A 15,202-nucleotide genomic window follows, 5' to 3' on the forward strand; every position below is an offset into this window, starting at 1 on the left:
GTTTGAATACCAAGCATTTCGAAAAAGACATATGCTACCCGATTTAAGCGATTAGGCCGGTATAATGGCATATACGCCATAAAATAATGGAAATTTTACATTTGTTCAAATTCCAGACATGGACATATTACATATTTAAGTCCAAGTCTATACGTAGTGGCCTTGGTCTTAATTTGTCACTAAGTTCTCTCAAAATCAAAAGAGGTACTTATATCACTTTCCAATAGGCAGCATCCGATTAAATTTAGTATAGATCTGATGTATTGTTCATGCAGTACCATCTGGAAATCAACTTTTTTACAAAACTTATATCTTTTTGTAGCTAGTGTGAGCATTAATTTTGACCTATAATTTCCAATCTCAATAGCTCGAGGTCTTCGTCGGAAACCAACGTTTTCATAACAATTGAGTCTATTTATAGCCACCGTTCCCCTGACAAAGTGACCCTGAAAAGAACAGCCATTGCCCCTCTCCTAGGGACATAATTCCTCTAAATTTCATTTACATAGGGATTAATTGTTCTAAATTTACAACCCGGAAACCGTTTTGTTTCGAACACACGGAGAGACAAGGAGACACGATAAGCGCCGCCTATAAATATTGTTCTCCAAATTTTGTCCTGCCGACATTAGTCAGGTGTTTTGTTACTGTAAAACGACCGTGTCGACGAACTGAGCGCTTTGTTCTACTCAATAACCTTTTAATCTGAAGAGTTCTACATGGCAATAAGCGATGCTCGTCGATAGTTACACCTCAAAATGGATACTTGTCATAATGACGGGCGACGCCACCGGAAGTTGTTTAAATATGAAATATGGCGCTGAAGGGTCCTGACACTGGACGTCCTGAAGATGTGGGTCCTGCAATAGGTTGATTATTTGTCTGGCTTTATGACTCAGGCAGTCTGCATAATTACGAATAACACCCCTGTCAATACCCACGGTAAGAAACACTTCGTCCAAAACCGCGTCATGCACGGGTCGAGTTTATGGAGTCCCAAGAGAGCCCGCCTGAGTAATAATCCTTGTACGTAGATGAGGAATCGTGGGTTTAAAAGTTCATATCTAAATACGTACATCTAGGACGCTGTTATAGCTTTCTGGAACTGCATCAACAGAAAATTGATTGATCTTCATTCCGTGTAGTAATTCTGTATACATGAATATCGTTCTTATAGTTGTCTCGAAATAGATTTAAGGACAATCGTTGCTTTTCTTTTCTTACAGTGTACAATTTTGTAAAGTATTATATCTTTATTGTCAGTCAAACCCCTGCAAAATAAATTGCGATCATGATTAGTGTTTGGTGTAAGATCATTTGTGACTGAAACGGGTTAGACGCAGTACGCAATATCACCGCGCAAAATGTAGTCCTCTAGACGAATAAGAATATCAACATCCGATGACCCCTTGCTTTGGGTATTGATAATGAAATATTTCTAAATATTTGAAATGTCAGTTCTTGTACTTACAATTTTTAAATGCAATATTTCAAAAAAGATCTGTCTATGGAAATATCTTGTTATATACAGTAATTAATATCTAGTTTATTATATTAAAGTAAATAATTCCCGCATACATCTCAGTTTTTCTCAATCGCCTCGCTAAGATCATTGTATTTTATACTGATCATACAAACAATAAAGTATTCGCATTTTTTTTAGGTGATTTGATCATAATTACTGTAAAGTTAGTAAAGTAACTTTAGTACAACGTTACTACAACGTCATTTGCAAACGTTGCACAGACGTTTGGAAAAAGACGTCCTCACAATGTTGCTTTTAAGTCGCGGACGTTGTGACCAGAATAAGACGTTTTCCGGACGTTCTCCAGACGTAGTGTGCCCACTGGGTTCCTATAGCATACATGTATATATCAAGCTTGATATCAGTTACTTTCAAGAACTTCCCTATCCAGTTATGGCATTAGATTGTACCTGCGTATGAGTACATATTAATATACAATAAAGAAGTTCATATTATGCCTGTTATTTTTGTCAGGTTGACTATTCCTTCTCTAGTCCTAAATGACAGAGCAATGGGCTTCCATAAGCTTAGCTATGCCTATTAAACTTGTATTTCTAGCGGGTAAAGTACCCGCATCTTCTCTTTTCTAACATCTTAACACTGGCGCCATTGAGTCATCTGAGAGGATACAAACTACCAAACAAAAACGTCTAACACTAGACCGCACATAGCAGTTTAGTTCTATGTATAGAAAACCATTGTTCCCTGATGAATTCAATCAGTATCTCATCGATTTGGGTAAATAGCTTGATATTATAGAATATTCGTTCTACATATTGAACTATTTAGATCTTTATATTGTTTTGTTTTTTTATCACATTTTGAATAAAATGAAAAAAAAGTATCAAGGGATGTCAAATTCAAAAATCTTGTGAATGTGTTTCGAATGAACGAAAAGGCTTAACCTTGAATAGCAGTTACCAATAGGACGCCATAATGAATATGACGTCGGGAGCGAGGCAATGCCATTACATTACAATCTCCCATCCATCATTAATTTATCGCCTGAAAATCTTTCTGTCAAATCTTTTTATGTCGGACAAGCTTCACGCGCATGTGACGTCACAATGAATCAAACAACTTTTTTTTTTACATCGAATGATTATTTGATGAGTGTTTATTCCAACATCATCCATTTGTATAAAATCTTAAAAGAAACATCAGCATCAAAGTACATCATTTTCTTGCAAAGCTGAGGTATTAGGTAACTAAATCATGACCGACGGGCGATATAGTTTGACAACATACACCAGTATTAAAACAAAGAACCGACAATACCAAAACCAACACTGAGGCACGGGTGCGCTGGAATATATAGGGCAACAGGCGAGACCGCAAAACACAGAAGTGGTACCAAATGTAACAGATTTATGAGACGTTAAGGAGCCATATTATTCCACATTACATATTTTATGTGACGTTTAGGAGTCAAAGCATTCAACATCACTTGGTTTATCGCCTCGTCATCAAAGCAACAGATGGTCGCGGTTGTTGTGTCATTTTCTTTTGTTCTTATTCGTTTCGTTACTATTGAGTTATCGATCCGAAATTTACACAATTCGTTGATATGCAAATGGTGGATATTAGCTGACCGCTTGAAACGATTGTATCCACGCGGAACACCTGCCGATATGATTCAGACCGTCTGAATATTGAATCAATGTATTGTATTGGTCAAGTAATTAAACATTCAGCGAGACATGAGTAATCTAGGGCACCAGACGGCGCTCGTGATCTAATTTTACAATGGAATCATGCTAATCCGAAATCCCGATATTATAGGAGAGTTTAGGAAGTTTCAGGATCATATTTCTGAAAGTGAGAATAGTGGAAAGAGCCTTTACCGATATTTAATTTTGAAAACAGCTTGTAACATCTGACGGGTAATGTAGAGTGAAAACTGTCTTTACCGACACCTGACTATACATTAAAGCCTGTTTTTAACGACATACATGCATGACTTCAGGACATCCTTTCATATACAGAACAAAAACCTGACTCTACTGACACCTGACTATAAGGACATCCTGTAGTGTACAGGAAAACCTTCCTTTACTGACATCGGGACATCCCTCAATGTACATTAAAACCTTGTTGTTTTACCGACATCCTGTAATTTACTATGAAACCTGACTTTACCGACAACGGAACATCCCATAATATACAGTAAAACCTGTCTTCAAGAACACCTTGTATTCTTAATGATTTTATGGACCGATCGGACAAACTTTTGAATGTGTAACTTTTACTTTGTCGACACGCTCTCTCATCCGACCCAATACTCCCAGCCCCAAACCCTAACCCCTAACCACAACTCAACCCAACCCAATTACTACCAAGCCCCTTAATCATAGGGTATTTTATTGTCTTATTTATCCTAAAAAAACGTTTTATTTCGTTTCCATGTTAATGATATTGATACCATTCGTGTGTAATACTCCCAATGCTAAGTTTGTATTGGATGTACAAACATATTTCAAGTTGTGATGGCTTGTCTTCTGGTGCTGAACGCTAACTGTAGCAATACACATCAGCATAGCATCGTACGTGTCTACAGCAAGCCAGGGACGAAACGTTTATGAGTGTTTGATAGACTACGTCGTAGGTTGATCCACATCCTCTACACGACCTGGTATAATTTCTCCCACCCACCGCTGAGATACGACGCACATAAACTTCTTCGATAAATACAAAGACCGATTACTGGTACAAGGCGAATTTATCGTTATTTCTTCTTGGAACATGATTAACAGCGCTGATAACGGAGATTGCAGGGAACCAGCGCAATAAGAACCTATACAACAAATTAAACTGAGGAAGTGATAAGAATCGTCGGAGACCTAGATTACACTACACCGTATTAAAAGAGAGAATCGTGATCAAACCAGTTAGCACTAATTAACGCGACAGCACTGGATCACAGCAGTATTTAAATCTAAGACTTTAGAAGCATCGTCACGTTTTCGCTTGCTGTGTCTCCACAGGTATAAAAATGTACGGGTGTCTTCGCTAGGACTCGAAATGCATGCGACCCCGTGTGATGAATATCTTTTCTGTACTTCAACATTTTTAGCGATGACAAAAAAACAGTGTCTAGCTTTTATCTGTAGGATACTATTCATATACCGCAGAACACTTCATATTTTTTTCGTCAGAATATCAGCGCAAAATGTAAACCGTTCGAATAACATTATATTAAAGCGTGAGCATTTGACTGGAACACTGTACCTCAATGACGTCATCAACAAGTGGTTTTAGCGACTGATTTCCAAACGGGAAGAAAATGTCTACCCTCGGAATTTTCAAATTGGGGCAAAAACACTCGGAAAGCCTCGGGTTTCTTCCTATGTGAGAGCCCTTCGTTGAAATTCCCCTATCCTACACCTCTTGACACGAAAAAGTAATATATTCTCTAACGTGTACTTTTTTGTTATATTGTACATCTGAGCCGTGCATCAATTTGTTGGAATAACATTTATTGCTACATACCATCATAAACGTTAAAATGATACGTTTCATTTTTTAAGTATTATTACACATGTTGCACATAAAAAAACATGTTCTAGTGTTGTTAAACAGATTGAAAACCTGATAATATAAGGGAGTATGTACGCACGTACGAAACAATGTATGGCGTCGCAAGCCGCAAGTCCATCCTAAAGGAAAGGCATCATCCCCGCGTGCTAAACTACAATGTAAGTATTTGGACACTGTTCATGTCTAGGAAAGCATTTCTCATGAAGTAAAGGATTGCTGTTTGATGTGATTTCGTGACTTCTGCATGTTGTTTTGGACAAGGCTTGAATTGCCTGTTTTGGCGACATGTCCCATCAGTAGTTACGCACGAGCAAATGAACGAAATTACTCTTTATGAAACTAACAATAAGGGAATTTGCTTGGGTTTCGTAGAAAGCACAATTGAAAAATGAAAGCAACCTTTTATTACAGTTTAAATAACCTCCTATAAATATATAGAACTATTTCTACATCTCACGTGCACAAAATGACACTTTCAAGACATACACAATAACTTCGAAGCTTTACGAGATCGTATCCGTGCCGAGATTTATAGAATAGATTAAAATAGGAGAATGGAGCAATATATCACAGCACGGCAGGGCCGCTCATGTGGCAGTGCCATCACGAACCCTCACATTAACAAACACGCGACGGAAATGGGAGCGCACGTGCAGAAATATGCGCGTCGCACAGCATATCCGATGCTGTTCATCTCAAAGTAACACAAGACCTTTATGCCGAAACGTTTTAGTAAATTATAAAAACAGAGTGAATAGCAGAAAGATGTAAGATCATTTCGTTTCGTATGATTCATCCGTTCTTAAAGATGTAACTTTATCTGCACAATGGTAGACATGCTGCTGATTGTAACAGGCGTATGTACATTACGCGCGGTAATAAATGTGCACGTCCCTGCACTTCTCATTACGGGACAGCTTCGTTTTATCGTTCATCGTTTTTCTTGGCTCCATCACATTTTCATTATCGGCACGCGCACAAGAAAAATATACCTCAATGTGGAGATATTTTATCAGGCCTCCCCCCGCCCCTATACTTCTCCCCCCTACCTCGCTCTCCCCCACCCCCTTACAATGATTCAGCTTGTAAATCCAGACCCCTTGGCCGTATTTGGTGAAGTGAAAGTGTGTGTTTACAACGTATACTGGGCACGTTACAATATGTAACATTCTACAAAATAACAAGGGATGGGATCCGAGGGACCTTCAACAGAAAAATAGTTATGAACACAAACATTCTTGAAAAAAAGAGGCTTTAAAACGTTTTATTCACAACAAATAAACATTCTCCGGAACGACGTATACCCATCCAATTTGTTAGTTAGTTGTTAGTTTGTTTCCTGCCTTACGGCCCATCAACAGTGACGTTATATCGGGCCTGACAGCAATAATAAGGGGCAGAAAACTTTATACATTAAAAGGACATTGAATGGTTACAGATTAAAAACTACGTACCGCGAAATGGTCACATATTAAAATAAAAAAAAACACTTTTTCGGTATAGACCAATTTCACGTAGAGATACAGTATTCAAAAATCTTTGACATTTAATTGTATAGAACGAATAACGTTTTCATATCAGGCATATAATAAGGTGTCTCGAATCTCTCTCAGATCGACACATGCGATCAATTTGTGAGGACCCTGCAACTATGTGACACGGAATCGAACCTCTAACCAACAGGAGGCTATGATAATGAAGACAGTGTGTGCGGTACTATACAGATCTCGAACACCCTCTAACCGACATTAGCCGGCGGAGTGGTAAAATCAATGTCTATTTACACGTGGAGGTCCGACATATACCTTTCCCCACATTCCGTCTGATTAACGGTAATTAAACCAGTATGCGCACTCTACAACAACTTAACGAGCGCTAATTAACAATCTTTATCTATATGGGCTTGTTTTTAAGGGATTTTATGTAGATTCAAGTGTTAAATTGAGAGTGGATTTTACTACCGTAAATTCAATCACGGTAACTAATGAATTTAAAATCTAGTATTGACGGTTCGAAGGCACACTCAGGAAAAGTGAAACATTCCAACAACATATCAGTCGCATTAACGTCGTGCCTATTAAATACATTTGTGTATAATATACACATGCAATTATTTTCCAGAACACCAATGTCAAGTTATACCCTTACCGAATCACTGCTTATTTCAAATGTAACATCAACGAAGTTTATATATATATAGATTGCTTAGTTAAGACTTTGTATTGAAAATCAATCTCAAAATTAAAGACGTTGTCTAATGGTTCATAACATCAAAACCACGAGACAAGCTCTAATGTCCTATCCATGCAGCGATTATACTCCAGATCCGAAGGTCCCTAGGTGAAATAACCGTTCTGCAAATACTCTCCCCGAGAAGAAAATACAAGACGCGTAGACATCGATAATTGAAAATTAAGAGCCCCAGCTGAGTTTAGATAACTAACCGTCTAGATAGCAACGCATTAATTGAACTACACAAATTTCGGTGGCTAGTATCCCGGCAACTCTCGCGAGACTTCAGACAATTAGGTCCAATGTTCGACTTTATGTAACTGAAGTCCTTATACAATTACAGAATTTATCGACCGCGCTATTCTAATCCTTAAATTGCGTCGGCTAAAACAGTCCGGAAAAGCGTAAGAAAACGAACATTTTGCTTTTATTTTCTATCCTGTTTAAATTTCCAATCTGCATGTATGAACTAACGGTTTTATAGTTTTGTCTTGAAGAAATGCATGTTCAGGTATACGACGTATTGCTAACTAGTCTTTCAGGTCTGGTCTATTTATAACAGTTTTGGGTAAAATTAACCAAAGTTTGAGCAAACCACCTAGAAATGGTTACATGTTGCAGTATGCATAGATTACACGTATCCTGCGATTTACTTCTCATCAGCTTTGCCGGCAGGCGTCACCACTGTCGAGTGTGGGAGAAATATTCCATGCTTCAGCTGCCGAAGCTATATGCTTTAACATATTGCAATTGACCTATACAATCCCTGCAGAACACGCGCACATTAACACGATACGTACTCCATGCAGCTACATTTGTATTAGTGTACATATCTTGGTCGTCTACCAGGGCTGCAACGATATATCGTACCGTGCCGTATCGCAATACTTGTGTATCGTATAGAATTCTTTTGTTTTCCTGTATCACGATACACTTACAGTACTGGTTTTTTTTTTTTTTTCATCAAACTCAAAATAAATGTAACTATATTTTCTAATACTTCAGTAAATATGTGGTCCACTGTGTAGTCATCGTGACACGTAGCGTATCGCAAGCTTCGTGCCGTGCTACGTAGCGTATCGTTGCAGCCCTACGCATATACATATGTACATGTACCCATATACAATGTATGTCATTGTTGCTTTAGCTGTATTCGGTTAAATTGTATAATAGCGAGGGAGGAATTTATATAAAATAGCGTAAAACAAACTAATAGACAAGATTTGCGAAATTAATAGAATAATTTTAATAAATACAACGATCGTATCCTAGCGGCATACTGATTGCATTGTGCGGTTAAACGCACTGACAGACAGAGGCCATGACGTAGAGCACACACATCACAGACAAGGAATGCGACATGGACCAACCTAAAGACAGAGATCGTGAGGTAGACAACACTTTCAGACATGAGCCATGACGTTGAGCACACTTACGGACATGAGCCATGACGTTGAGCACACTTACGGACCGGAGCCATGACGTTGAGCACACATATTACCGACATCAATTATGACGTGGAGCACGCTAACAGACTGTGGCCATGACGTTGAGCACACTTACAGACAAGACGTTTTACATGGAGCACACGTATTTTAGACAAGAATTGTGGCGCAGAGCACTCTTATTGACGAGGGTCAAATGTTGAATAGCTACCAAAGTGCTTGTGACGTGTATAGTTTACATAATTATTGGGATCGTGAGGACGAGGCCCCTCATTAGCGATAACTACTTCCTGTGAAGTCAACTATTCTACCATGTTTGTTTTAATGGGGTTCGTACTGCGGAGGACATGGCAATGATTGGTTACATTAAAGCTCCATCTTCGGGCTGTTATTTTAGTTTTGTTTAAACAATACAGTCGTCGTTCACTTGTAGCCGCCTTCACTACAGCTCAGTGTCAAGTTTCAAATATGTCCTGAAAATTGGGTTTATATAACAGAAACGAACTTTAAAATTTGAGAATTGAACTTTGATTAAAACAAGCAGAGGATTTTAGCAGATAAGATAGTGCTTGAAAAAGTATTTATATTGTATGAATATCTTAAAAATCGATTTTACCGAGAACAGATTTGATTTTTTCTTTAACCTTGGGCAATGGTCTTATCATTTAAAGGTGTTCTTTTACATCTGATACTTCAATAAATTTCTACTAGTCAGTTAAAGTAAAGAAGTACATTAAATACTTAAATGAAATCAGTGTGATTAAATATAACCAATAAAAATATGTGTTGAAGGTTTTGACATTTCGAACTCGTAAAGGACCAGAAAGTCGTAAGTAAGGTTTTTTTCTACGACCAGTTGAAACCAGAAAACATTTAAAAGACCAAGATCACGGAAGAGCTCAGATGATTTGGACGTGATTATTTCATGAGTTCTGTCTCTATCGTTTAGCCTGCCCTACTTCCCTACACGGGACACGAGTACTGTTTACGACCTATGGCGGTCATTGTTTAATTAGAATATATCGTAAATACTTTGTCCTTATGCCAGAAACAGCATGTTCGACAAAATGTTAGAATGAGCACGCCCCGATCTAATGTCGGAAGCAGCATGCTCGATCTGATGTCAGAAATAGCATGTACATTTTGTATGTCCTTATTTGGTCATGATGTGTGCTTTAAATGAATCCCACAGTGTCCAGTGGTGCAGTGTACCTAAAGTAAACAACAGGGGTCGCACCAAAACAGGACACATCTTACGAATGAGAAAATATGGAACTGTGCGCTCGAGCTTGCGAGTGCCCTCCGGAAAAAAACCTTCATCTGTGGTCAAGTCACGTGCGGCATCTGTCCGTGCATCCGTATACATACATACAACACTACCACGTTCAGATGGCATTCATTGTACATATATGTAGCTATGAATGTCATGACTCATATGTTGCTGTCATCATACCTATGACGTCATACGCATAACGATGCATACCGCTGATTTTCCCCTGAAGATGGCTATTCTATTTATATTTAAACATTTAAACAATAATACCCTTATTTGAACTACAACGTAAATACTCGTCATAACATACATGTAAGTCTAGAACATCTTTCATTTGGCATTCATAGTCAACATGAATGTCAACTGAAAGTAGTTAAATGCTTAACTATTCTCCATTTGTGATGTATCTATCATATAGACAAGATATATGTATCAATGATACAGATCAATACATACAATGTGTATCTATTGATTCCATGTGTTAACTAGACAGATTTATATATATTAAACAATTTAAATGAGAACAGAAACATCAATATTTCTAAATGTCGCAGCTCGCAACATTATATTTATTTGTATATTTTTATTATTCTCAGCAACATTCTCAAACATATCATCGTTTTTTGTTTATGTCCAACAACCAAACCATGGAGGAAAAAAAAGTTAGTTGAAAATACAATTTTCAGAATTTCAATTAAAATCAATAAAACTTTGCACTAAAGGAGTCAGAAGAGAAAACATCAATTAGGTTTCAGAATCACGTGACATCAGAAAGTAACTATAGTGTTTGTGTGTGTAACACTCGCGGCTCTGTTCTTCCTTCTCGGTTGATGAAACCAATTACCTTCTACACTGTATTCACGGTTTATATTTCAACCGGATATATTGCTTGTACACCTAGAGATTTCGTGACAAGTAAAGGCCACAGAAATAATGGTATCTGCAACGGAACAAGGAAGCATTTTTTCATTGTTTTACCCATCATAATAGATTTTGAGTGCTTTCACGAATCGCTGGGGTTGTAGTGATGAGATGTACTTGCACTTTGTCACTTGTAATTGTCGCACGGGGTTAGAACCAAATGTTGGTGTATACATGTACTGTTGATTTTTAACTGCTGTTGCAGGTGTGAAACATTCCGATTCTAGGCCTCTCCATGTAAACACATTTGCTCCGGATAGTACTATCCAACATACAGAATGTCAATTTTATTTACTTTTAAAACGAGAAATGTCACGCTTCTCTTTTTACTTTAAAGAGCAAAGGTACGCATGTATTTTCAAGCGTCTTTGATGGAAGGAATGGTAGTAATTTTTTAACAAGAAATATCCTAAAATTGAAAGGTCATGACCAATACACTTGTCATTCAACACTAGACTGTAGACACTAGTCATACGAGGCCAGTTACTAGACACTAGTCAGCATATACAATCTATAAGTCACTAGTCCATAGACATTGGACAGTAGACACTAGTCACACGAGGCCAGTTACTAGACACTAGTCAGAAGACACAAGTTATAAGTCACTAGTCCATAGAATTTGGACAGTAGGCACCAGTCAGAAGACACAATATATAAATCACTAGTCAATAGACATTGGACAGTAGACACTTGTCAGAAGACACAATCTATAAATCACGAGTCAATAGGCATTGGACAGTAGACACTAGTCACACGAGGCCAGTTACTAGACACTAGTCAGAAGACACAAGTTATAAGTCACTAGTCCATAGACATTGGACAGTAGACACCAGTCAGAAGACACACTCTATAAATCACTAGTCAATAGACATTGGACAGTAGACACTAGTCAGAAGACACAATCTATAAATCACTAGTCAATAGACATTGGACAGTAGACACTAGTCACACGAGGCCAGTTACTAGACACTAGTCAGGCAACACAAGTTAGAAGTCACTAGTCAATAGACATTGGACAGTAGACACTAGTCAGAAGACACAAGTTATAAATCACTAGTCAATAGACATTGGACAGTAGACACCAGTCAGAAGATACAATCTATAAATCACTAGTCAATAGACATTGGACAGTAGACACTAGTCAGACGAGGCCAGTTACTAGACACTAGTCAATAGACATTGGACAGTAGACACTAGTCACACGAGGCCAGTTACTAGACACTTGTCGGAAGACACAAGTTATAAGTCACTAGTCCATAGACATTGGACAGTAGACACTAGTCATACGAGGCCAGTTATTAGACACTAGTCAGGAGACACAAGTTATAAGTCACTAGTCAATAGACAGTGGACAGTAGACACTAGTCATACGAGGCCAGTTACTAGACACTTGTCAGAAGACACAAGTTATAAGTCACTAGTCCATAGACATTGGAAAGTAGACACCAGTCAGAATACACAATCTATAAATCACTAGTCAATAGACATTGGACAGTAGACACTAGTAACTGGCCTCGTATGACTAGTGTCTACTATCCAATGTCTATTGACTAGGGATTTATAGATTGTGTATTCTGGCTGGTGTCTACTTTCCAATGTCTATAGACAGTGGACAGTAGACACTAGTCATAGGAGGCCAGTTACTAGACACTTGTCAGAAGCCACAAGTTATAAGTCACTAGTCCATAGACATTGAAAAGTAGACACAAGTCAGAAGACACAATCTATAAATCAGTAGTCAATAGACATAGGACAGTAGACACTAGTCATACGAGGCCAGTTACTAGACACTTGTCAGGAGACACGCCAATCGACACTGGATATATAGAAGTCACTTTCCATCAGATACCAATCAGTATACATTAGATACAAGTCAAAAGACGCAAGACAGTATACAGTACGTATCAGTCATATATCAAGGGACACTGATCGTTTGACGGTTATCGACAGACGACGGTAGACAATAGTCCACAAGACAGTAGACACGACGATAGACAAGACAGTAGACTTAAGACAGTAGACAAAAGTCATTAGACACATGACATTAGACTTATCATTAGACACAAGACAGTAGACACTAGTCAATAGACACTAACCTATAGCCACTTGTTTAACTTCGTGTGTGCATCAAAAATATAATACTTTGTGTCAACGTTGCAATGCTAGGTGTAATTGGTCAGAACCTAAAGGTCACATGTCCTAAGCTAAAGGTCAGACTCATAGGTCAGTACTAAAAAGTCAGAAGTCATCAGTTAAAAGTCTTAATTCACCATCCAATATGGGCATTCATACCCAACGTATAGTGCAGACCAGAGCTGGTCAAATGTTTTGTAATGCTTCCTTTGGACAGTGTATATATGTAGTATAGATTTAAGGAGTTAGAATTGCATAAAAGCGCATCGTTCGTAAACACATCAATCATGTTGGAAGCAACAGGAAATAGAGACGAACTAGTCTCCTAAAGTGCATCTTGTGATGGCAACGAAAATGTATTCTATATGTTAAGTTAGCGTCATTTGATTCGGTGTGAAGCGCAGATAACTATAACATGGAATATACGAACTACAGCACGTGTACTCTCGTGTTGCTACGGAAGCCCCCAAAGATATGTTCGTATAGGGCTGCGCACCTCGACATAGTGTCATGGAAGTATTGTCAACTTTTTTATCAGTTTTGACAGAACTCATTAAGCTAACCAGCAGCCTTCGGATATAAGAATTGTAATGACGGCACTAAAGCTTCGATAATTATCAGATGCCAATTAATGATATATAAATAACGTTTAGGTCCATCGATAGGATAAGCGATAATCTCTGCGTTAAGTAAGAAAATTACAAGATCCATCAAATTTGTCATAAAATGGCATGTAATGTCATGCAACGAAGGTATTTTCTACTTGCTACGTATGCACAAATACAAAGAAATTAGCACTGGTGCATGGTCGCACGCAATCAGTGTATGCTATTGCCTCTATTTCCGGTTTACACGTAGTTTGTTCCGGAAACACGGGTCCGGTTTCACCGGATGTCTGCGATAATTTAAAATGTTTCGTGTATCCAAGTGTTCCTGGTTTTTAGATTGGACAGATATTCGTACATGATGATGGAGACAAACGTCATGTCATCGAGGTCACTGGTCAGATCAATTGTCGCAGACGATCTCTCCATCAATACCAACTGTCCCTACAACAGTATATACTGGATAATGAGGCTATTCTATTATTTAGACCGTTGGTCAAGGAAATCATAGCAGGTGTTGAAGGTCACTAATTACAGAAAATATCTGGAATATTCACCGTGTTATTTACCTAGATCAATGGTCAAGACAAAAAAATCATTAGTAGGAAAATCCTGTTTAGGCGACAATCTGGTTAGTAAGGCCCGCAGTCATGGACGTCAACTCATTCACAAATGTTCTACATCCCCAATATATAGATGACCGCCGATATTGAAATGACCATCCGTCTGGCTATTTAGGTCAATAGTCAATATATTATGCTGACGATGCTACAAATATCTAAAAATAATGCGGTTTTATGTTTATGAGGGTCATTTATTTACCAACGACTATAAAAGTGTTACTATCTTAACAAACGTCTATTCGTTGGTTAAAACATACGAACAGTACAATAAGACAATGTGTCCCCTGATAGCGACGCGCCACTGTAACAGTGTGAAGCACTTCGTCTATCTTACATAACGTCAGACACGGAACAACAAAGTGCGTTTAGTACAAGGACATTTGCCAAGTTCAAATCTCCCTGGGGTTAAGCGGGCTGCAGCAAGTCTACGTACTACTATCAAGTATTAAAAGATCATGATCAAAAAGTGAAAGAAATGTCTCTTCAATCGGATGGTCGCTTTAAAAAGGTTCAATTAACAATGATAACACTAAAATTGAGACCGTAAAATGTGGTCACTTAACGGAGATGGTCTTATGATCAGGAACATGTTACTATCTGTTACTACATGTGTACCATCTGTTACTACACGTAAATGCTTGATAAATATTGCCACACGTCATCAATCAATTACTTTTTCGAAAAGTCTCCAATCGCAATTGTATCAAAATTGGCATATTCGTATAAATTTGAAGTCAAAGAAAGAATAATAAAATTCAAATGTTGTTTTCATGCATCATGAATTTACTGCTCTTTCATACAACAGTATCTATGTGACACCTTGCTTCATTGAATATGCCTTTGTCAAGTTGACATTTATATTGCCTATGAATGCCAACTGAAAACAGGTTAATGCTTAAATGTAAATG

The 15,202-nt window shown here is 38.0% G+C and overlaps 1 protein-coding gene across 3 annotated transcripts in view; it reads right to left on the reverse strand.

The window, feature by feature from the left end:
- LOC110460996 overlaps positions 1 to 15,202 on the reverse strand; it is a 145,607-nt gene that overhangs the window by 96,347 nt on the left and 34,058 nt on the right. Inside the window, exon 1 of one of the 3 annotated variants that reach the window (XM_021514255.1) lies at positions 8,731 to 8,758. The exons of the other annotated variants lie outside the window; for them this stretch is intronic. Within the exon in view, the coding sequence (XP_021369930.1) occupies positions 8,731 to 8,743 (13 nt within the window). The 5' untranslated portion in view covers positions 8,744 to 8,758. Of the gene's footprint in view, positions 1 to 8,730; positions 8,759 to 15,202 lie in introns of those variants that run through there. 3 annotated transcript variants of the gene reach the window in all.

This window comes from Mizuhopecten yessoensis, unplaced genomic scaffold (assembly GCF_002113885.1).
Source record: "Mizuhopecten yessoensis strain PY_sf001 unplaced genomic scaffold, ASM211388v2 scaffold10531, whole genome shotgun sequence".
Classification (NCBI taxonomy): Eukaryota; Metazoa; Mollusca; class Bivalvia; order Pectinida; family Pectinidae; genus Mizuhopecten; species Mizuhopecten yessoensis.